We start from the raw sequence: 25,018 nt of genomic DNA on the forward strand, positions 1-25,018 counted from the left end.
AGGAAGTGCTTGTAATACCAAGTTTCTAGACATTGTTCAAATAAGTACAAGCTAGAAAGAGAAATAATAAGTAAAGGGAGAGAATAAAAAAATAATAATAATTTTATGATGAAGTCAAGTAGCTTCGAAAGAGATGAGTTTTCAGCTGTCGCTTGAAAATTGTCAGAGATTCAGCATTCCGGATAGGGGTGGGAAGATCGTTCCACCAGCCAGGAATGGTGAACGAGAATGTTCTGGAAAGTGATTTTGAGCCTCTCTGTGATGGTACCATGAGGCGTCGCTCACTAGCGGATCTCAGACTTCTGAAGGGGATGTAAATTCGTAGTAGTGAGTGGAAGTAGGTGGGTGCTGAGCCTGTGGCTGTTCTATATGCAAGCATCAATGTCTTGAACTTGATTCGAGCCGCAACCAGTAGCCAGTGCAAGGAGATAAAGAGAGATGTAACATGGGCTCTTTTGGGCTTGTAGAAGACCAGTCGTACCGCTGCATTCTGAATCATTTGTAGAGGTTTGATTGTGCTTGATGGAAGTCCGGCCAGAAGAGCATTGCAGTAGTCCAGCCTAGAAATGACAAGGGCCTGGGCAAGAAGTTGTTCAGCATGCTCCGTTAGAAAGGGCCAGATCTTTCTGATGTTGTGCAATGCAAACCTGCAAGATCGAGCAGTCTTTGCAATGTGGTCTTTGAAGGTCAGCTGGTTACACCAAAGGTTACACCAAGATTTCTGACCGAAGATAATCACCACTGATAAGCTATTACTAAATATAATGTAGAATCTTTAATTTTCTGTAAAGCTGCTTTGCAACAATTTGCATCGTGAAAAGCGCTATACAAATAAACTTGAAGAATCTACAGGTAAATGAACATAATGGCCGTTTCAGTGTTTCATTCAGCCCCTTTTTCCACCATTCTAATTTCCTTTCTGTCTCTTTTTTTTTAAAGTACAAGTCAATCCACTTACTCATTTGTTTTCCGCCCCTCCCTCGCTCTTTATCCTCCATCCATCCCCCCCTCTCTTTGCCTCAGCACTTATGAGGCTTTAGGGGAGCCTAGCTCTGGGTATTGGTCCGTCCGCCTCCTCCTCCTCCTCCTCCCATAAGCCACCTCCCCCCTCGCTGCCAGCTGAGTTGGTACGGTCCTGCTTTGCATAAGTTGTCTGTGAGTAGATCCATGTGTAAGGGGCCAGCACTGAAGGAATTAGTCCCTTGTGCAGCGGGTGGATGTATGTGTAGGGAGCGGGCTGTTGAAAAGAGATCCTCTGTATCAGACTCCACGTCTTTCCCAGTATCGCTGAGGCTTTTATCATGTATTGCGCCTACCCCGTGCCTGGAATGGGCAGTATGTATTACTACAACGGAAAATCGGTGAGTGCCTTCTCTCCCTAGAGGAAATGTGTATAAGTAAACATGTTTTTCATGTGCGCAGTGGGCTGTCGGGTTTAATGGAGTGGTGAGCGGTGTCTGTTCAGTGTGTAGAAACTGAGTTGAGGGTCTCATTGCTCTCGGCTTTGCTCGTGTATGTGTGTGTGTGTATGTGTGTGTGACTGCTGACTGTTTTTCCATTACCTCAGTCTGAGCTGGGTCAACATTTACTTTCATTAGCAGTTTACAAAGTGTGAGTTCTTAACTGCTGTAGATAGTTTAAAGCCTTATGTAACTGCTTTTTGGAGGGAAAGTGACACTTCTGCAAGTCTGTCACAGTTTTCTTGATAAAATCGCACTTGTTTGGCATAAACGTCAGGTTTTTCTGTGTATTGGTAGTTGTGTGTGACTGATGCTGGCGGTGCTTGTGGCTCACCATGAGCTCTGAGCGGCCGCTTTGCTGAGACGGGTTCACAGTAATAACAAGTGGGAGTCTGGGAATGATTAAGGAAGAGAGTCTGTCTGTTGAGGTTTGACTTTCCTGTTTGCAGATTGAGCTCAGAGCAGCAGCATCGCTGTTTCTCCATCTGTTTTTAATCAGCCAGGCATTCTTCTCTCTACAGGAATCCTGATGGGACTCCTAAACCTCTCCACCACAGGCCCTTTGATTTCTGTGTGCCTCTCACGATACCTGTTTGCCTGTCTGCGTGTGGCTGTCCGTGTGAACGCTCGTGTGCATGTGTGCTGAATGTTTGTCAGGTGCTTGATGATTGGATTGATGGTACGGGCTTACGAGAAAGAGGAGGTGGCGACTCGAACCTGCACTTGTGCCTCACGAGTGGGTGTTTGAGTTTGCTTGGCTTTGCTTAAAGGGTTTCCAGAAAGATAGCAAAATCTAATAAAACTTCCCTTTGGGAATGATCTCATAGGTAAAAATGATTCATGTAATTAGAAAAAAGAATGATTAACTGTAAATGTGAATGTTATTTATTTAATAAGTTACTTTAATATTTACTTTTAATTACTTTGGTTTACTGCCCCCCCCCCCCCATAAGCTATGTAAATATGACTGAAACGTCTTTTTGGGATGTAATTATTATTATTAATTATTCAGGTTTGGGTTAGTTTGTAGTGATTTAGGTATAATTAGCTATATAAAAATATCTATGCTCTGTCCTGAATTAGATGGCCAAGTAAACATGTGTGTTGGGGGGGCAGAATGTTCCACCTACTTCCTTTAAGTGAGTCTCTGCTCCCCAGACAATGCAAAGCACTGAACGCTCTGCTTCAGTAGAGAAGAAAAAGTTTCCAGTAGATTTCCCTGTTGTCTTTCTCTCTGTGTCTGTGCAGGGCTCTGGAGATTTCTCCATCTGTTTGATGAATTTAAGAATGATCCGTTACCCATTTCATAAGAGCTTGCTTATTAAATTTATATATTATTCACATTATTACTGCTGCTTTTAACAAGGGCGGCAGCAATCATGTTTGCACAACTTTCTAAAATTTCCAATCTCCTAGCTCCCGATCGTTTCTGGGGACAAAACGTGAGACCCCAGCTTGTGTTTTCACTTCTTTTGAGGTCATCTAACAGAGTCCAGAGTTAGCTTTCCTCGTAGGCCATTATGACAGATCTCTTTGTTCCTGCACCACAAAGCTCACTTTGATCTTTTTATATTAAGTATTTCCAGCCTTGTAATGCAGGCTGGGAGGAAAGAGAAAATGAGGAGCATGTGGCTCACTTGGGTCAGAGTTGAGCTTTATGATCCAAAGCAGTGGGTAAATGCCCAATAAACCCTTCCTTGTGTTGGTTTTCTTATATCTTGGCACACAGATATTATTTATTTATTAAATGTCAGATGCTCTGAGCATCAACAAAGATAAAAGTCACATTGATTTGTTTGAATGTCAGGCTGGTACCAATAATTTTATGGCCGGGCCCAGGAGGGAAAGCGGCCTCCCCGGCTTTGATTGGGTCAGTTTATGACATGTGAAGTATTTTAATTCCTCTCTGCTGTTCTCGCTTTAATTCACGTATTTGTTAGTGTTTGTATAAGGTGGTCGCTTTTCCTTTAAGATTTACAGGGCTAATGTGTTCCGCTGGAAAATAGTGCGCGATGCTCTTTTTTTTTCTTTTTCTCGGATACATACTGAGCCTTTTTGAAGGTTTTGTTCTGGTAGAAACTTTGCATAATGAGTCAGTGTTGCTCGTCTGTAGTTGTTCAAAGAAAACGTGCGTGTTGTTTTTCTGCTCTCGAAAGGCTTCCACCTGTATCTGTAAGGAACAAAATGCTTTTAACTTTCTAACTTTTACCGTCTGCTCTTTGTAGACAGACTTGGCTTTAAAAGTCAAAACGTGTCCCTTCAGGACAGAGCTGCTGTGTTCAATAGGGGCTCATTGTGTGCGTGTAGCGTGCCTTTTCGCCTTGATAAGTGTGTTAGATGGGAGTTGAAAAGGAAGGCCCTCGGGCCGCGATCCGACTCCAAACAAGTGACATGCAGAGGCAGGATATTTTCTTGTCACTCGCGGTCCCTCTGCTCTGAGCCCGTCCTTGTGGGTTTGTCTGTTGTTCGGCCTTTTTTTCTCCCTCCATAATCATTTCTCTCTCTCTATTCCCTGCCTCTTTCACTGTTGTCATTGGGCTTATCCATATGTTGACAGTTTAGTGGTTTTTCCCTGTGTTGTTGTGATGGATGTGGTTTTCAGATCAAAAGAAAGGTGTGACAGGCGAGAGAAAAAAAAGAAAAAGTCATTTCACTCATCAGCGTGAGCCTTCGTCTCCATTGACTCACACAGGAACTGAAAAGAAAAAAGCTATTTATATTGCTTTTTGCCCGTGACTATATTTTAATAACAGCTTGAGATGAATTTAGTCTTTTTGGAAACCAAATACAGGGTTGCTGGGGTTATGAAAATATCAAGGTATTTTAAAATGATCATTTCTAGGCCTGGAAAAATTTGTGGAAATGAATTCTTTAAAAAATAACAATAAAAGTCATGTAAAGGATATTAAAATATTTATGTAGCTATAATTTCTCTTTGTGATTGCAATCTCTAGAAATTAAAATTCTTATCACAAATGACTGGAAAAGTCTTAGAAATGTGTTGGTCAAACCATACGGGAGCTCTAAATATACACCATTTATTTGCGAAGTTTATTTCCACATTTTAAATTTTAAAGAAGTACAATAAGGGGGAAAAAAACGTTTAAACGTGAGGCTTGTGAATAACTGACAGCTTCCTAATTAAAGCCCTGGTCAAAGGAAGCGTTTCCTTTGCTCTTTCTCTCGCGCTTTCTTTCATTCTCCATCCTGGTGGTGGAGCGGGGCGCCGGTGTTTAGGAAGGTTTATTAACGGGTCGACTGGTTAGCTCAGGGTAAAGCGGACAATTAGCATTATCCGCTGCCATATGCTGCCCATTGAGCCATGAGGCGGAGACAAAGGCCCCTCTCCCACGCCGCCCTAACCAGAGATCACCAGGGGACTTCCAGCGCTGGGGTCACATGTGTGCGCCTGCACACCCACGGGAGCCCGCCGCAGCTTATGAACACACTCACTGCCAATCACATGGGCACGTACTGCCGCCTCAGCAAGGTGCCTGGCCGCACACAGCTGGCTAAGCTGACTGAAAGGCTTTAGATGTTGATCGTAATGCTGAGTGTGTCATGACATGCTGCAGCCGTGTGTTTGCGTGGGTGATGAAGGGGATCTGCGTACATCTGAAATATTAATGAGCGGGGGATCTGACGATGGAAATGAAATGCAATTAATATTTGATTATAATTACTACAATACTTGCCAGTGTATTGCATATTAATTTCTTATTAATGATAAAGTTAGGCTATTGTTGCAATTTTTTTTTATTAAATGTATTTTATTTTACAATTCTGTTTTGCTCAGTATTTCACTACAGTGTGATTAATTATGAATTTATACTAAATAATAAATTAATGAATAATTAAAAATAAATAAAATAAATTTCAGATTTTATGTAATTTAGTAAAGAATTTTATTTATGTCTTGGCACCCAGTTATTATTTTATTAAATGTCAGATACTGATCATTAGCAAAGATAAGTCACACTGATTTGTCTGATTTGATTTGGTGTAAATAATTGACTTTTAATTATTTAAAAGTAAATTATTAAAAAGAAATGAAAAGTATTTTTAAAAAGTAATTAATTTATTACATTTTATGACATTTTAATTCATTAAAAAGTAATTAAAATGAATTTAGACAAATTAGGATAATGTTCAAATAATGTAATTTAGTAAAGAATTGTAAGAGTTATTTTCAGGGCAGGTTTTTTTTCTGTCTAACTTTCAATGCCCTTTTATACACTTTGTATCAGATGTCTAGTGTTTCTCAGAGAGCGGTGACATTATATCATGTGGTTTGATTTTATTTAAAAAATAAATGTTGCTGTGATGTTGAGCAGAGGGAGAGGTTGTGTTTAACTTAAAGTAACTTGAAACACATTGGGCTGCACATCAGCTCTGCGTTACAGGGATTGGTTCTTACAGACATGACGGGGCAGTCAGGTTCTTGCTGGGTGGAATTTAAACGGCAAGTGACACGGACACCTAAAAGTGAGGGCCCGAGCGAGTCTGTCTTGCTTAACGACAGATAATGTGCGAGACTTTCTTTAACATGTTTACCTAGCGTTCTCTTTCGTGCCATACATGCTAGTGTCTTCTCTCTCGCTCCGAGAGGTTTTGTCCCATCTGGAGCAGATGAACTGAGAGAGCCACATTACTGAGCTGTAGCCTCATGCCTTTGATCCTCCTCTACAGGAATGGGCACTTCTGCAGCTGTAACCACTGCTCCGCTGGCCCGACCCGATCCAACCCCACAGCTCCTAAAATACTCTTGCATAAACACAAACACATATGCACCCTAACGCTCTCGCCCTCGCATATTAATCCATTTGTTTTGATGCTTTTGTTCGGCGGGCATGCATGGCGTCGTCATAATATTAAAATTAAGCACTGAAGCACGCATTACGCTGCAGATAATCCTCCCTTTTTTATAAGACTTCTAAATTAGCCATCTGTTACATCAAAGAATTTGTAAATTGGCCATATGCGTTGCATTGCATTGTTTGTGTTCTATTATGCAGTCAGGTTTCATGGTATGTGTGAATTAGACAGAGGGTATGAGGATATGCTTAATGACATGAGCGTGTCTGTACGATGGTCGCTCTATTTTATAGAAATTACAAAAACAGCAGCCTACATTCCCTCACACCTGTCTGTAAGCAGTTGTTCTTAGTCATAATGTCTCATTTTGTTTTTCTTTTTGCAGGTGTATGCACCAACTCCCAGCTCAGATGACTTCAACAGAGACTCTCCATCTTACCCGTCCCCCAAACCCCCCAGCAGTATGTTTGCAAGCACTTTCTTCGGTCAGTCATCATCATTTTATTTGTCATTTGCTGTTATTACACTGTTTACTTAGTTTTGACTTTGTAAAGGAAGCCTTTTTTATTTTTAAGGTCAGCAACATTTTGTACAAATATGCAAGTGCAGACAAGAATGCTTGGCCACGGCATTGCAAACACACGGTTTTGTTGTACTGAACATGCATATTGCATACGTTCTTCGATTATAAACCCAGTACTAATGGGGTTAATTGATATATCTTAAGATATGTTTGCTGTTAAACTAGTTTTGTTATCATTGAGGTGTATATTGATTTGAACTTGCTAAAAAAACTGTTGCACCACAATCCGTTTGAAATCGCATACTGAATCAGAGTAGGTACTAAATTTGATGAGGAACAAATTTTGCGATCATTACAAAGAACATTCTATATATAGTATGAATGAAATCTGGGTGTACAACATTTGCCATGATGACTTCGTCATATTACCGATGGTGTCAGTTGCATCACTTCACTGCCATTCACAACTCCCGTGGCTTCATGGGATAATAAAGTGTTCATTTCAGAATTTTGGCAGAAAAACTAGGTCATCCAAATACTTTTGCGCCAATTGTTTCATGCATACTATGAATTCTGACATGCTACTCTCACATACAGTTTTTCCCCTATTATATAGTAGGAATGTATGTTTGTTCAGACGCAGGGGTCTGTAAAAAGAGAAAACTACTAGGTGATATGCACAATATAGCATTGCAATGTGGTCTGCCATATTTCATAACACATGAAATTGAGCTTTCATAGCTAGATGCATTTGCATTCAAGTACTTGCGTAGTGTATTCAGGCCAAACACTAAATTAACCGCTATAAAAAATTAAACGTTGAATATTTTCTAGCATGTTATAGAGATGCATCCTAGAAATTGTGGACTTGCTTAATTAACAGGTCTCACACGTATGATTCATCATGCTAATTTCATTTTTTTGGCAACACGCAATTCTAAAGTTGAATCTTCTTCCAATCCACTTTAGTTATATAAACATTTTCAGACCCTGAATATACGGTTTCTGGTATGTTCCTTCTCCTAGCGCACACTTTGAACCTTTTTTTTTCTTTTTACGCAATTAGGAAACCTTCTCTTTACGTTTCACTCACTACCTATCATGCTACCGACTTCACAGATGTAGATAGTAAACCAACCATGCGTATTCCAACTTTGCCAATCTGGACTGATAAAAATTATATGGCCATTTCAAGCCGTGTGTTTCGGGCTGTGAGGAATTTCTCCTTGAAAAGTTGAGGCGGAAGCAAGTGAACTGCGGCTGGCTGAATGTTATCTCAGCTGCGCTCAGCGCTTGGCTCTGACTCAAGTGTAAAAGCAGACTTTTGTAAAAGAGAGACTGGTCTATTTGACATCCTCTATCCAGAATAAGGAGTGTGGGGGTCAAAGTATACAAATTAAATGAATGAAGATATTTCTCATGTTTTTAATGTTCAAGTTTACTCCCTTGTCACTTCATCAGATGGGACCCACAATTCCTCTGACCAGTGGAACTCATCCAGTGGGATCAGCCAGCCAGGCTATGGGGCAATGCTGGGAGGATCTTCATCTCACATGCCACAGTCTGGAAACTACAGCAACCTGCACTCACACGACCGCCTGGTAAGAATCAGTGGAAACAGATCAAATACAGACCTTGTAGTATAACCATATATAAAACTAAAGAAAGTTCCTCTTCCTTTTGTCTCTGTCACAGAACTACCCGCCACACCCGGTGTCGCCCACAGACATCAACGCTAGCCTGCCACCCATGTCCAGCTTTCACCGCGGCAGTGCCAGCACCTCACCCTTCGTCACCGCATCTCACACCCCACCAGTCAACACCGCAGAGGGAGTTATGGGTACGTTGTCTGCGCACAACACATTTGTAGTGTTGTTCTTGATTTTTTAGTCATGCTTAGACCCACACATAATCTGTGAGTCTGCAAAACATCATAGAGTTATTATAGAGAGTTAATTTGGCATACTCTATATATACACTACTGGTTTGGGGTCAGTAAGTTAATAATACTTTTAATAAGCAAGGATGAATTAAATTGATCAAAAGTGACAGTAAAGACATTCCCAGTGTTACAAAAGATTATATTTAAAATAAATGCTAAATTAACTTTCTATTTATCAGAGAATACTGAAAAAAATTATCAGAGTTACAAACATATTAAGCAGCACAGCTTTGATAGTAATAAGAAATGTTTGTTGAGCACCGAATCAGCATATTAGTATGATTCTGAAGGGTTTTTGTGACAGTGAAGACTGGAGTAATGACTGCTAAAAATTCAGCTTTGCCATCAAAGAAATACATTATATTTGAGTATTAAAAATTGTATTAATATTTCACAGTAGTACTGTTATTACTGTATTCTTGATCAAATAAATGCAGCCTTGGTGAGTGTAAGAGACTTCTTTCAAAAACATTAAAACGGTTTAATTTTGATTTGCCATATACAAAATAATGTATATAATTTTTCTTCACGCAAATATCACATAATTTTTTATCTTAAAAATTATCTTATTTATTTCAGCACTTTTTGTAGTTCGACACACCTAGCACCAGCTGCTACTGGCCAATAAAAAATACATGACATTAATATCTCTGTCAGCTCTGTTCCAATGTGAATGCTGTATCTCTGTGTGGTCTTTGTGTAGCTGCTGCCAACCGAGGGAACGCCACTGGAAGCTCTCAGACTGGAGACGCGCTGGGAAAAGCCCTGGCTTCGGTGAGATCCTTCCCCATTCAACCAGATCTCTTAATCCATACACTAACCATTTCAGAGAACAGGGATTGACTTCCATCTTTATACATCCCTCCATCTTTTGCAGATCGTGCAATGGATAAAAGACATTGTTATTATTTATTTATTTATTAACTACTGAGCACTGTACGGTTTCAGGCATCGTAAACATGTCCCATGTTGTCCAACTTGCTTTCGGGATCTTCGTGTTGTAGACGCGGGTGAGATTACCCGACATAATGGCGCAGTTAATTCTTTAAAGGACAGGACTTGTGCTCTTAGGCTGGGCATTAGTAGCAGTGTAGAAGGTTAAGAGATTGAATAAGGTCAGGGGATCTGTTTGTGGATGTTGCTGGACCTAAGCCCGGATAATTGTGCTCTTAATCTCGCAGTATACAAGAAAAGGAGCTGTACATAAAAGCCTGTGGATTATATGTTGGTTTGAATAATGAGTGTTGGCGTTCCTGCGAGTTCCTAATGTGTCCCTGAAACTGGAGCTTACAATAACCTCTAAAACTTGCCGAGTTTAACTTAAAGACTTATTTAGCTCCAAAAAATCCTGCAGACTTGCTTATCCTACAGTAAGTCACAACAAGCCTTTTTTAAAGTAGGAACACATCTGGACTGATTCAGCACTGTTTCGGACGGGAGACATACACTCACCTCTCGGCCGAGGACAAGCTTTTTCTAACCTTTTGATGTCGGAACGGTCGTAGCGCCCTCCTTTTCTGAGAAATTAGACGCTTAATCGCTGCTCTTTGATTGGGGAAAAGAAAGAAGAGAAGAAAAAATGTAATAAGATACTGTGGGTGAGGCCTGCCGGGCCACGAGAGCACACTCTGGCACACAAACAAACACAAGACAGTGTGGCTGAAAGATAATCACAAATTAAGTCTTTTTGTATTTGCAGACTCAATTCTATTAGCATGATAAAGCTGTGGTGAAACGGACACGGTCGGGCTGGGGTGGGGCAAAACGTCCTAACTGCTGCGGCTCGGCTCTGCAGGCCGCCCATTGTGCCACTTTTGTTTAGGTTCCTTTTGGATGGGTTGTGCTCATTGGGCCCCCGCTGGCGGAGAGCAGCGTGACTGATGAGGGGGCGGAGATCCGTTTGTTGTTTGTAAAATGAGTGGTGTTACACTGGAAATACAGCAGAAGTCGGCCAGGACGCTCCAAATGGCCCGCTTCAACTCATTAGGTCAGGACTCATGACCATAAGAGGTCCTGAAGCACAAGGGCAAAGGGGACGGCCGCTTGCCTGGCACAGTCGTGATGGATCAGATCATGAAGAACATGAACTTGAACATGAATCACATGAATCATCACTTGTGGAGTTCTTGCAGCTCAAGTCTTTTTAAAATGGAAGATAGTCAAACCAAATACTAAGATGTTATGAAATTCAAGGATTCAAGGATAATTGAATTTGTAGCTGATAATTGAATTTGTAATGAGTACATTTGCATTAAATAAATGAAAAAAAGCCTCTGATATCAGTAAATATCTGTTAATATCGCAGAGGATTTCTTTCTTTGTATCTCTCTGTATATCACTCTCACTCCATCACTGGCCCCCTCTATCTCTCCGTCTACTCTGAGAGATGAATGTACTAAAGCCCCAGGCAGGATTTGCAGAGTTGATTGAAACACAAAAGTGTGGCATTCAGGGTTTAATAAGAAGATTAATAATGATAGTATCCGCATTTTGATGTGTTTTTAAGTCAAATGGACTTCATGATCCCCTGCAAGTGATGGCCCACAACTTTAGAGCTGTTTTTCTCAAATCCTGCCAGATAATTGGGATCAAAACCTGCATGTTTCATAGTGGTTTCCATTATGGGACCGAAAACCATTTTAGCAGAAAGCAGAGCATGGCAGGGATGTTTACTTGCATTTGACATTTGGCTTAACCAAAAAATCCCTTTTCTAGTTTCAAAGACAGAATTTTCTGATTTTTTTTTCTCACGCAAACAACACCGGTAAGGTGGAAAAAGCCTGTCGGTGGTGCTGCACTATGAGGTATAGGCTGGATGCCTTTCTTCTTCATAGCATCTGTTTGTTTATTATGGTGTGGGCAGGGCTGTGCCTGTTTCGGTCGCTGTTTATTGGGCAGGCAGGGAGAGGCTTTATTACCTCTCATCCATAACTGAAGATGAGCCAGAGACGCCCATCCACACAGCCACGGGCCAGACTCATTCACTCTAATGAGCTCCAAAAAGAGAGATTAATGACCATGTCTTCTCTCTCTTTCTGTGCATCACCCAGCTGCTTTTCTCTATTCCATCTCCTCTCTATTATGTATTAGAAGTGACATTATGGACGCCATGTAAACAGAATTTGAGCATATTTTACAATGGCTTCTAATGCGGCTCATCTAGTCATGTTTATAATGTTACTGTTTTGTTTTTAACTGAAAAGTGTGAAGTATTATATCACCTATGACAGAATTCATTTCAGAATAATGTTATCTTTTGATAGAACCTGGTTATAAACAAAGTAAAATAATGGTTATGTAATATATAAAACATTTGATATAACTATTGTTTTATATGTACTGTCACCATATCGCCAATCTCTAATGTGAATTATTACCACCACTGTTTGTTTAGCCTTTTTCCCGCTCTCTTGCAGGGTTTCTGATCTTTTGTGCTCATGTGGTTTCACTTGTGATGTGCAACATGCAGCGGGTGTGTGGCGTGGGCCCAGGCTTTGACTTAATAACAACCACAGATGTGGCCAGGGAACGCTGGCTGGACTGCAGGTGTCACACAGCATTTAGAGTGCAGAAGGGGTTGTGTGTTTTTCTGCAGACATTATAAAGAGCGGCATAGCCTGTTAAAAGCCCATATGTATGCTGTGAGGATTTTTTTACTGCTGCTCCGCTTGTAAAATCAGCAGAATTGATGAGGCAATTTTGGCTGAGCACAGACTGAGGGATGCTAACCGCAGCCGTAAAGCCGGAGAGGGAAACGACAGGTTGCCGGTTTTAAAGGTTGCGCGTGCTTCCTCACAGACTGATCTTTCTCTTTCTCTCGCTCTCATTTGCAGATTTATTCTCCTGACCACACCAGCAGTAGTTTCCCCTCAAACCCCTCCACTCCAGTGGGCTCTCCCTCTCCTCTGACGACTCAGGCCGGCGCTGGCACAGCAGGTACAGTGGTGACGGCCAGCGGCCCCACAGGAAGGGCAGGTAGAGCACCAGTCTGCCTTTCTGACCCCACACACACATTCTCTCCACACCACACCCTCACCGGTCAGTCACACAGTGGCCCTCGGAAGTATTTGGACACAGTTCAAAATATATGAATGTGTGGATCATATAACACAATATTTGTAAGAATGTTGGTGCTTGAACATTTTTCAAAAATCACTTCCAATAGTACTTTTTGTAATTCTTTTTAATTAATCCCAAAGCCATTTTTAGTATATATGTGAAGTCACAAGGGTGTACTATTAGAGTAAACACAGGTATGGACATAATCAAAAAAAAAATTGAAATATTTTGTCTTAATTTTTAACAATATGTGTTTTGACCAAACCTGAAATTGTGCTAATAAGTGTGCATTTGCAAATTTTTTTAAAAGTAAGTGCCAGTTTGTTTTCCATTTGTCATCTAATGCATTGACATATATATTAATGGGGCTGTGAATCATTTATGTTTATTTGAATCATGTTTAATTGCATTTAATTCAATATTTACTTAGAAAAGGTGTCAAATGAAGATAATGCAAATACATTATTGCAGATGAGTAAATCATTGAATGTGCACTGTTAGAAAGTCTGGGGTCAGTATGATTAAAAAAAAAAAGAGAAATTAATACTTTAAGTCAGAAATTGATCAAAAGTGACAATTAAGAAATAAATGTATAATGTTCAAAAGAAAATCTGTTTTAAATAATTGAAAAAAATAAATAAATATATATATATATATATATATATATATATATATATATATATATATATATACACACACACACACACACACACAAAGCACAAAACTGTAAATAATTATATTAATATTATCCAGTCTACACAACAATACATTTTATAGGAGTTTGTCAGTCTGGTGGGCCGTTCACACAGAACACATTCTTCTATGCTGTCCGCTTTGTTTTTTAATTGTTGGTCAGTGTATACGTCATCCATCAAAAAGGCTATATGGTTTTTGGGGCCACTGTAGCTCATTATTTCACACATTTAGACAGACCCTCAACACAATCCACATTTTGCATTTAATTTAGATTTCAATAACAGACAACCACAATACCACAGTAGTGTGTATACAGTATATAAGCATGTAAACATGATCCGTTACACACTATCATTCGTTAAACATTGATCTGTGATTCTGGAATAAGCTCTTGTCTAATGAACAATCACAGTGGTCTGTTTATCACCATACTAGGATTTTCGCCTACTATCAAACAATACTAGTGTCAGCTCCTTCCCTGTCTCGACAACCCGACTCACATGTCACACTGACGCGGTGTAGCCCAAACACAGCGAGCCCCGTCCTCCTCACATAAATGAGTAAACACACTGTCCCGCAGCTGCTGAGATTGAAGATGGTGTCGGGGGAGTTATGCCCTGGTTAGCGGTGGATAGATAACCGACCACTGTGAAGATTTTATCTGCGCCTGACAAGACTGATGCACAGTCATTTTAAATGAAAAAATATTTTGAAGCACAGAGGGATAGACAGAGATACTAAATGGCAGTTTCTCAGCGTGTTGTTTCAGTGAGAGGGCAGTTGTGTGTGTGTTCATTGATATAGTGGTGACAGCTGTGTCGGTGTCTGTCCCACTCCTTAGCTTCAGCTGTTGCCCTGTTCCTCACACAGCTGTTGCCCATGACAGACCGGCCTGCAAAGATCCTCATTTATTAGCATGACTGACTGAGAGGAAGGGAGGGAGAGGATGACTCAGCTCAGAGACAGCCTTCCTCTCCACTCAGCAGTCTGTACCTTACGATGTAACTTCCTGTCATCTTAGCGCACCTTTTTTATTATTTAAAGAATTCCTTTTTTTAAATATATAAATGTACTAAATGTGTAAGTAAACAATGTGCTTATTTTTAAATATGTTTCTATATTTTATATATTTCAGTTAATGTACACTACCATTTAAATGTTTGGGTTTGGTATGTTTTTGTTTTTTAAGAAGTCACTTATGCTCATTTATTTGATTATATGCATTTATTTAATCAAAAATAGAGTAAAATTAGTAATATTGTGACATATTATTACAATTTAAAATGTTTTCTATGTAATATATGTAATATATTTTAAAATGTGATTTATTCCTGTGATGACAAAGCTAAATTTGCAACAGCGATTACTCCAGTCTTTAGTGTCACAATACTTTAGTCGTGTTGCTTAATACTGTTGTAGTAACTGTGATACATTTGTTCAGGAATCTTTGATGAATAGAACGTTCAAAAGAACAAACATTTTACAATTTAAAAGTCTTTACTGTCAATTAAATGCATTGTTGCTGAAAACAAATATAATTTCCTTGAAAAAATGTAATGACCCCAAACTTGTGAATAGTAGTGTATGTTTAAATTGGAAAAAATAAGATATAAAATAAGAAATGTATTTATATAAAAATGTATTTACTTAAAATTTATGAAAACAGTTTTAGAAAGAACAGAACTCATTCATCAAATATTGTTTGATGAATCAAAATGTTGGTCTGCTGTTAGTATTTAGTCACATTTGGCTTTCTCTCTGCCTGCAATTTTATCACATCATTAAGTTGATTTACACTCACATGCAGGCAGTCAACGTTCCCTTTGATATCTGAGGACTTTTATATTTTGAAGCTTTTTTTTTTTTTTTGATTAGATGGTTCTTAGACATTGGTGCACATTTTTTCATGATGTTATGATTAAGCGAAGCACATCCATCTGTTTCTCTGGATTAGTTATTAAATTCAGCCATTAGACCCGCTCGTAGCTGGGTCTCTGCTGCCCATACCAGCCAATTAGACCCCAGCAGCACGTGCAGAGTACTACACCGGCCCACGCTCATTTGTCAAGCTGGCCGCCGATGACGACGCCTTATTAAACCCTGCACTCTCTTCTCATAGCCCCAAAGTAATTTTTAATAGGCCCTTAATAAGAGTCTGCTTCTGAGAGCTTTGTGGTTTCAAAGAGTGAATTCCTTCAAATTAGAGCTGCTTTCACTTTGGGAAGGACGAATGGTTGAATGGTCGAGATGAAATTAACCAATTGTTTCTGAGAAGGACTTGCGCTATGCTAGAAGAGCTCGACGTATGACCACAGCAGGTCCGTTATGCCAACCAGCAAAATAGGAAATCTCTGGTGTCAACAAAGCACCTAGAGTCAGTGGTTGAGTCTGTGCCTGGTGGAGTCGGGTCAAAGGACGAGGAGCGCAGATCTCCCTCCTAAACTGATTAATGTAAATAAGCCGAAAAGACTTCCTTTGGGTCATGCTACATTAAGGGTACTTGGCCTGTTTTATTGTTCTCCACAGCCTTCACACAAGACTTTTTGTAGTGGATTGTTTGCCAGTTGGAGTGAAGTAGACTTGGAAGTGAAGGGATTGAAAGCGACCCCCACCACCAGCGTTTTGATTTGTGATTAGCAGATGTGCATTCTTTTAGAGCGGTGTTGATTTATGGCCAGTCAGAGTCAGCACGTTTAGACCGAGACCAGACCAGACCAGAGTCATTTACATCCTCATTATAGTCCCTTCCAGCCTCACACACTCTGCCACAGAACAAAAACACATTCACTGAATTCTTCCAGCGACTGAATTTTGAAGGGGAAAAAAAGCGAAACATTGAGTCTGAGGGCTGAGAATGTGACCAAGCCAAATAAAATCTTATGCTGCTACTTGAGTAATGTGGCAAAACAGTGTTTTTTCTTTTCCCTGACAGTGTCTGACATGAGATTGGTCACATCACCGCTCACCGTCCAGTAGTTTGTTTGTGCGAGTTGAGATCTGAGAGAGAGTCGTGGTCTCATCCTGTTACGTCTAGAATATCGAGCTTCTCCGTTGAGCTCATGCAGTATTAGTCGAGGGAAGACGCTCAGGGTCCAAGTCATCGCTCTTATCGCGGTCCTGCATTGTTCTGCCAGGTCTTTTTAGTCATGACTTCATTAATGAGAGGAAGTAGGAGATCTCCCTCAGCACTGGTTTGTGTATGTATGCATGTAAGAGTCGTCCTCGAACTCTTCTCACATTGCAGGATATGACCCAGTCATAGGAAATGATGTGTCTGGAGACCTAGAGGAAAACAGCCCACATTGAGAATAGCTGGAATCAGTCAGGATAGGAAATGAGTTTTAGTCTTTTGTGAAAGTGTATCAGTGCATTGTACTATGTGCACTGCACACTACATAAAAGAAGAGCATTGTATTATATTATGAACAAATATTTTTAAATATATTAAAATACTATTCATATCAAGAACAATGAATGTTTTTCTTAAATAATCTTTTGAATGAAACTGTTTTTTTTATTTGTATTTATATATGTCAGTTTTTTTCTACAGCAAATGTGCTTAACCAATAACTGTCTTATAAGTTTTCAATATAATATGTGACCCTGGAGCACAAAAGCAGTCTTAAGTAGCACGGGTATATTTGTAGCAATAGCCAAAAATACATTGTATGGGTCAAAATTATTGATTTTTCTTTTATGCCAAAAATAATTAGGATATTAAGTAAAGATCATGTTCCATGAAGATATTTTGTAAATTTCCTACTGTAAATATATCAAAACGTAATTTTTGATTAGTAATATGCATTGCTAAGAACTTCATTTGGACAACTTTAAAGGCGATTTTCTCAATATTTTGTTTTTTTGGACCCTCAGATTCCAGATTTTCAGATAGTTGTATCTCAGCCAAATATTGTCATATCCTAACAAACCATATAAATGGAAAGCTTATTTGTTCAGCTTTCTGATTATGTATAAATCTCAATTTTTTTTTTTAAATGGACCCTTATGACTGGTTTTGTGGTCCATGGTCACATATATTATTTATTTAAAATATCATTTGTTACAGTAAATGTGCTTCTTAACCAATAACTCATGAGTTTTAGTTTAAATAAAAGTGTATTTTATTATATTATAAAATGCCATTTACTGTAGAAATGACAACATTGAATGTGTTTCTTAACCAATGACTCATGAGTTTTTTAATCTTTTAATTATATTATATTGTGTTATGTTACATTATATTATATTATATTATATTATTAAATGCCATTATTTCAGTAACATTAACAATGAATGTGTTTCTTAACTCAAAGTTTTAGGACTCTTTCAAATTTATATATTGTATATTTATATATTATATATAGTCGACATGTTGCACAAAAAGCATTCATTTCAGATTCACCTGTTGCAATGAAGCCACCTAGTTGTAATGTGTCAGGTGACTAAAAAGCTCTTCTGCCTCTGTCCGCAGGTACAACTCAGTGGCCCCGTGCGACTGGACAAGCACCTTCCTCCCCAAACTACGAGAACTCCCTTCACTCTCTGGTAAGAGTGCTCTCCCCTCCCCCCGGCACTGAGCACTTTTTAATGGACACTGTGTCATTAGATGACTTGCTCCTGGAGGGCAGGGGGTAGCTTTACATGGACATTCCTGGCTGACAAATGTCAGGAGCGGGACTGGGAGGGGGCCGTGGGGACCGAACAATACCCGTCCCTTGGGGCGTGTCTCCTGCCATCTGTCCTCTCTCGTCCGGGGTGGATGAAGATTGGCTGGGGTGTGTGAAGGTGGGGTGGTTAGGGATTGGTTAGGGTGTGTGATGGGGGTGGGGTGCTGGCAGCTGCTGCGTTCAACCACTGCCGCAGGATTCCAGGGCTGACTGGGGAGCTGAGCCACAACAGGAGATCAGTTTACTCACACACACACACACACACACACTTTCCTTCCCACGTCATACATTCACATTATGGGGTGTGTAGGTAAATATTTACTCTAATACTTGTATGCCAGCTGCAAGTGCATTTTTATGGACCGTCCATGAGCAGCGGCCCTCCAGGAATCAGGAAATGAGCTGTGATCGGCAGAGTGAACAATGGTTCATCGTAATTAGTTACTTGAACAAGTACCGAGATGTCGGCAGTTGGCGCTCCGCTTCAATTCCCTGCCCTCTTTCTCTGCCGAGCTCTCATAAGCTCTGCTTGCTTCTCTCTGCAGTCTTTCAGGCTTGTCTCTCACTGTATGTGTCTCTCCTCTTCCTGTCTGACTGTAGAAAAATCGTGTGCACCAGCAGCTTCATGAGCATCTGCAGGATGCCATGTGCTTCTTAAAGGATGTCTGTGAGGTATTCCCGCTCTTCAGACAGTCACGTCCTGTCCTTCTTTTCCATTCAGCCATCGGCTTTCTTTTGATTTGGCTGTGCTTTTTCTGTTTTGCCATTTCATCTTTGATGATAATAATACATAAAAATTACCATTTTGCAGTTAGTTAGTGGAAAACAGTTTATTTCATTTTTGTTTATTTCAACAGATGTTTTTTAAGTGGTTTAACCTTTCACTTTTTCTCTTCTTTTCCTGTTCCTTTGCTTTTCAGTCTTTGCCATTTTGTAATTCTGTGTCTTTAATAAAGTCTCTGTTGATATTTGTATAATTTATGCCCATGTTGTTTTCTCTTTCTCTCCCTCCACTTTGCATCACTCATTTCAGTCTCGGATGGAGGACCGACTGGACAGGCTGGACGATGCAATCCACGTCCTGCGGAATCATGCCGTGGGCTCCACTGCCGCCCTGTCCAGCGACATCCACAGCCTGTTAGGGCAAGCGCACAACGGGCCAATCTCAGCCATCGGCACCAATTTCCCCGCTTCTGGATTGGTCACCAACCGAACAGCACAAATGGTAAAGAAAACTTCCCTGTCATGAAGGAAACTTTAGCATATGTGTTTCAGAGCCATTGAATGTCTCATTGCTCTTGAGGTCTCGTACAGTTATTACAGGCACGAGGAAGAGAAATGCATGTGTTTTTTCATCATGCCTCTCCAAATAGGCTAATAAACAGAGTTAAGCCACCTGTTTAAAATGAAGGCCTGGCCATGTGCTGAAACTGATCTATTTTCCACTGAGAGCAGTTTAACTTAAACCCACATACTTTCCATAAGCGTAATGGCTGGACCCAAGCTCATTCTCCCTCCGTGAGCTGCGTTCCTCAGGCTGAATGGGAAAAGCAGTCACAGTAGAATCTAGTAGATCAGTGCCGGTCTGCAAGACATTTCCGCACTGTAGCTTGCTGGGGCTGTGGGGACCCACTGAAACTAAAGCGCTCTGTATCTCCCCCACCATCCCACGACAATCATTCCCTTTTACAGAGAGATCTGCACGCAGCTGTAGTAGTCGGAACAAGCGAGGGGAGGCGATTCCCAGTGGTTTCCCAATAATAGGAAATAATCATGGCCTTTTATCTGTATTCAAAACAGCATTTGGATTTTCTTTCAACTTCATATGCTTTCAAATGGACTGACACTGACCTATTTGTTTTTGTCCAAAGACTAAAGCAACACTCAAATGTTTTCGTGAATGACCACTACAGTGGAAAGTCTACTTGACCATGAAGATCTGAAATTTCCTGATGAACAACCCACTGTTCTCACTTAACGTTTCAAACAGACAGTTAATGTCTGGAATGCTGTTGCACATGTTAGTGAAGCTTTCATAGAACTGTTTATTAACATTTAAGTCAAACAAAGTTTGACATACTCAACATGTACAATTACAGAAATCATTTTGTATAAGTAAATATATATTTTTGTATAGTTTCCTCTCCTCTCCACACAAGACACTCTGTGTGTGCCAATAATGTTTCATAGCCCCAATCTAAAAAAAACACATTTAGAAATCAAATACAACACAAACACCTAACTCTCTAACCTCTCTGTGCTCTAACCAGGAATGACATAAAATGACAAAACTATATTATTCATGTAAATTGCTTAAAAAAAAAATTAGTTTCTTAAAAGCTGTGATTGTAACAAACGTCAAGACATGCTGTCAGTTGTTGGTTGCATTTCTGCAGTGTCACACAGAGTAGTCCACGATGAAACCTAATTGGTTCAAAATCCAGCGCCACGTGTATATTAAACATCAGATATCTTAATAGTTTTGTATTGACATACACAATAGTAATTCAAAGTGCTTTACATAAAGGATAAGGATTTTAAAAACATAAAATAATTATAACAAATGCATAAGACATAAAATAAGAAAAGGTTGTAGAGTGCAATAAAAACAATGTAAATGATAAATAAAATCTCTTTCATGTAGGTCCATATAAATACTTTTTTTTCTGTCATTATTTATCCACCCTGCTGTTTCAAACCTGTATGGTTTTCTTCTGTGGAACATAAAAAAACATATTTTGCATAGTTTTTTTCCATTCAGTGGAAGTCAGTGGTCATCAGGACAGTCTGGTTACCAGCATTCTTCAAAATTCAAGATTTCAGATTCCATTGAAAGAAAGCCCTTTGTGGCTGTAATTTCCAACAACAATTCAATCATTCTCTGGTTTGCCACAAAGTGACAAAAGCGTTCACAAATTTTTGGCTTGGCACAGCTTATGTTTTCAATCGTGATGAACAGAGGTGCGTTTCATTCATGCAGAAGAGAGGAGATTGCAGCAGAGTGACAGAGCAGTGCTGGGGCTGTGTCATGATCCGTTCATCTGCGCGGGAGCTGTCACAGTGCTGTCAGTGGACTATATGTTCATAAGCACACAAACAGAGCTCTGTGCTCCAGGCTCGACCCAAACACACACTCAGACAAGGTCCTGATTCAGCACAGCCAGCGTGCTTTTATTTTGGCGCACTCTTTTCTCTTTCTGTCTCCCCTCTTTTCTTTTTTTCCCCTCGTCTTTTTAACAACTCAAGAAATCTGACGCTTTAGTCGTGTGTGTCTGAGCGCCTCAGCTGTATGGTAATCAAGCCCAGACAGGAAAATGGCCGCCTTCTTTGGTTGGCACCCCCTCTCCTCCACCCCTCTTCTGCCACAGACAAAGAGTTGTTTGGACACCTGTTGAGAGTGGTGCTGAGATTAGAGCGTGGGGGAAGGGGTTTGGGCCTGGGCGGCACGGAGGTTAACAAAGGCCAACAGTGACTTAGGAACGCATTCCTGAAGGAAAAGGGGGGAAAGATCTCTCCTCCTCCCCCATTTCTGCTCCTTTCGCCATGACTCCCAATCCCGTGGATCCTCAAAAAGGAAATTAGATTGCGGGTGAACATGTGCTCCCGCCTGCTGTGGCAGGGGTGGAAGGAAAAGAGTTGGAGGGGGGCTACAGCGGTTTCTTCTCCATTGGGACGCTAATCGCATGGCAAGACGTTGATCAAATCCAGATGCGTTTGGAAGCCACCAGTGACGAATGCTGGCCAAACTGTCATTTGATGTTCAGCATGAAAGGGCAGATTGTTGCCGTATCCACATGTGAATAAGCCATTTTGTTTTCATTTTTCTACATATAAATGCTGACAAATTATGTCTTGGTGTCTATTTCAAAAATTGCACAAAAAAACTGATCCTTCAAGTCAACTTTAAAAATCTAAATTCATTTACTTTGTTAAAACACATTTCTGGTCTTACTGTGCACAATGCAGCAGTGTATAGTTTTTCTAGAGAAAATAATAGTTTTCATAACTTGTATATAAAAAATAAATCAAACATTTGGGGTCAGTAAGATTTTTTAATACTTTATTAATTCCTTTAATCTGAAAAGACACATTGAATTGGTCAAAAGGGACAGTAAAGACTGAAGACCAGCTGCTAAAAATTCAGCTTTGCCATCACAGGAACAAATTGCATTTTAAAATATATTCAAAACAGTTTCTTTTAAATTGTAATAATATTTTACAGTATTATGGTTTTTACTGTAAAACTGTGGTTTTTAGCCTTGGTGAGCATAAGAGACTTCTTTCAAAAGCTTTTTTATTACAAATCTTACCAACTCCAAACTTTTGAATGCAGATAAAACTGTGTTTTAGGCTACTGTTGTAAGTATTGTAGCCTTCATAAATTTTTGTTAATTCTTCTTAATGTAGTAACATTTATGTAATAATGGTTTACAATGATAATAGCCAATAGCCAGTGATAGATTTGAAAACTTCTAGATCATGTCAGCTGTAAACTTCACATCCCATCAGAAACTCCACCTTCATTGTTTTATACGTTTTTATACAAAAGAAAGTTAATATGAATTAATTAGTTATAGATATAACATCCAATAAAAGCATACTGTATATACACAGTGTTTAAAAAAATTACAGTATACAATATACATATATGTGCTTCACGTTGACTTAAATGCTTTTAAATAACCTGATGTTTGCTGTTTTCCTTCTACCACTACCCCTGAAATCCAATATTGTCTGAAGCAGTGCAGCATCCAGTGTTGTGTTACAATCAACCTGCCTCTCAAAGTATAGACGCACACTTTCAAATTGAAAACAACATGAGAGTGTTTTTTGGTGGAACCGAGTCAGAACTCAGGACTGAAGTGCCGCGTGTCTCTCTGAGCACAAATTTGGGGCTGTGAAGGTCGTTCTTTGTAGTGTGAATACCACTCAGTTCTTCAGAGGGGAGGTCACACTCTACAGTAGGAACACAGAGACTCTCTCCGCTTTGAAGTCCAAGATCTGTCTCTTCCCCGGTTTAATGTAAATCACTTTTGTTTTCTCGGCACTGATCAGATGGCTTCATGATCAGAGGAACTCTTGATGTTTTGCTCTGTTCTCTGCCTCATGTATTTATGGCTATCTGTTCTGACAGGGCTCTGTTCACCGTGAAGAGACCGTCAGCCTGAACAATAACCACGGTGGCCTGCAGGCTAACGCCGGTCCTACCTCCAGCATGGAGATCAACCACCAGGCTGACATGTTCAGAGGTTGGAAGCTTTTTTTACACCACTTTATTTTAAGTTTTTGTATTGGACGTGTTTGCCTCTTCAGTTATGCTACATACGCAGTTTTATGACCTCACAACAAGTCACAAAGCGCTACATTTTAGAGGTTAAGTGTTTACTTTAAGTAACTATACTTTTGTTGTGTGTGACAGGAATCGCTAGTGTTCTGGCCAGTCAAGTTGCTTCTCCTCTGGACCTGAAGGTCGAGAATCAAGAAAAAGACGACATGCATGATAACCACTCCTCTGACGACCTCAAATCAGACGACGAGAGTGATAAAAGGGATATGAAGCAGAATCGGGGAAGCACTCGACCAAGGCAAGGCAACCGCTCATGGAAGTGTCCTTCAGCACTTCAACATTGACCTCAGAGACAGTGAATCTATACCAGTGTGATTAAATATTATCACAGAGCACCACTTCCATTTACTTAATGCCTGAAATTAAATGTCGCATCAAGCACATATACATTTAGGTGTCGAGGCCACATTGTTCCCTCCGTCTTGTCTGACAGTTGTGAATTGTTCTGCAGCAGTGTCAATGAAGACGAGGACCTGAACCCCGAGCAGAAGGCAGAGCGTGAGCGAGAGAGGAGGATGGCCAACAACGCCCGTGAGAGGCTGCGAGTCCGGGACATCAACGGGGCGTTCAAAGAGCTGGGCCGCATGTGTCAGGTGCACTTGAAGAGCGAGAAGCCCCAGACCAAACTGCTCATTCTTCACCAGGCCGTCGCTGTCATTCTCAACCTCGAACAGCAAGTCAGAGGTCAGACACTGTCCAGCATAATGCAATTACGTCATGTTTATATAAGATCTGTCAGTCAGATATAAAATATTAAATCGCAATTAATCTTTTTCAGTCAGAAACAATTTTTTTTGGGGGGGGGGGGAATTTCTTACTATTGACACTATTATGGATATATATTGTATTTACAAGTTTTGTTTCATGCAGTGCATTGTAAAAATCCACCTCATCCAGCGCTCTTTTTGTTTTCCGACTTGTAAAGTATCCTGTTTTTGTGTGAGAAACAATCAATTCAGTGTGTTAGTAAACTGTCTCAATGCCTGTCTCAGTGTAGCAGATTGAATCACAAAAACGTTTTTTTTTTTGCAAAACCATCTGACTGATTAGATCAATAGTTATTAATTCACAAATCTGGCATCGCTAGTTCTGATTCTAAACAGACACATCATGATAGCTGAAATACTATCAGGAAACGTGATTCTCGGGTCAGTAATGTTTCACTAGGGGCCCTGGCAACAGCCCTAATTTATATTAATCAGTTCAACAGATCTCAGAGAGCTGGTTTTATAAGGCAATGAAAGCTCTATAAAAGTGTTATGATTCCTTTTTTTTAGTATTGCTTTATAAACTATAGTGAGATAATATGAATTCTCCTGTGTGCAGAGAGGAACCTAAACCCCAAAGCAGCCTGCCTTAAGAGGAGGGAGGAGGAGAAGGTGTCAGGGGTTTCAGGTGACCCCCAGCAAGCCCACCCGCCTGTACACCCGGGCCATACAGACGCATCCAACCCCATGGGCCATCTGTGAACAGCCAGGTAAGCACGATCAGCTCCACACAGAGATGTAA

The 25,018-nt window shown here is 40.1% G+C and overlaps 1 protein-coding gene across 4 annotated transcripts in view; it reads left to right on the forward strand.

Annotated features, from left to right (window-relative positions):
- Positions 1-25,018, forward strand: part of LOC107596418 (transcription factor 12-like) — a 128,211-nt gene that overhangs the window by 100,376 nt on the left and 2,817 nt on the right. For 2 of the 4 annotated variants that reach the window (XM_016287149.1, XM_016287152.1), the window contains 12 exons: positions 6,661-6,760; positions 8,260-8,399; positions 8,494-8,638; positions 9,444-9,514; positions 12,574-12,715; positions 17,967-18,040; positions 18,763-18,834; positions 19,196-19,387; positions 23,297-23,411; positions 23,582-23,747; positions 23,961-24,193; positions 24,836-24,986. In XM_016287149.1, coding sequence (XP_016142635.1) covers positions 6,661-6,760; positions 8,260-8,399; positions 8,494-8,638; positions 9,444-9,514; positions 12,574-12,715; positions 17,967-18,040; positions 18,763-18,834; positions 19,196-19,387; positions 23,297-23,411; positions 23,582-23,747; positions 23,961-24,193; positions 24,836-24,978 — 1,593 coding nt within the window. In that variant the 3' untranslated portion in view covers positions 24,979-24,986. The remainder of the gene's footprint in view (positions 1-6,660; positions 6,761-8,259; positions 8,400-8,493; positions 8,639-9,443; positions 9,515-12,573; positions 12,716-17,966; positions 18,041-18,762; positions 18,835-19,195; positions 19,388-23,296; positions 23,412-23,581; positions 23,748-23,960; positions 24,194-24,835; positions 24,987-25,018) is intronic. The other 2 variants (XM_016287150.1, XM_016287151.1) reach the window with 2 other exon arrangements.

This window comes from Sinocyclocheilus grahami, unplaced genomic scaffold (assembly GCF_001515645.1).
Source record: "Sinocyclocheilus grahami isolate Dianchi unplaced genomic scaffold, SAMN03320097.WGS_v1.1 scaffold219.1, whole genome shotgun sequence".
NCBI lineage: Eukaryota > Metazoa > Chordata > Actinopteri > Cypriniformes > Cyprinidae > Sinocyclocheilus > Sinocyclocheilus grahami.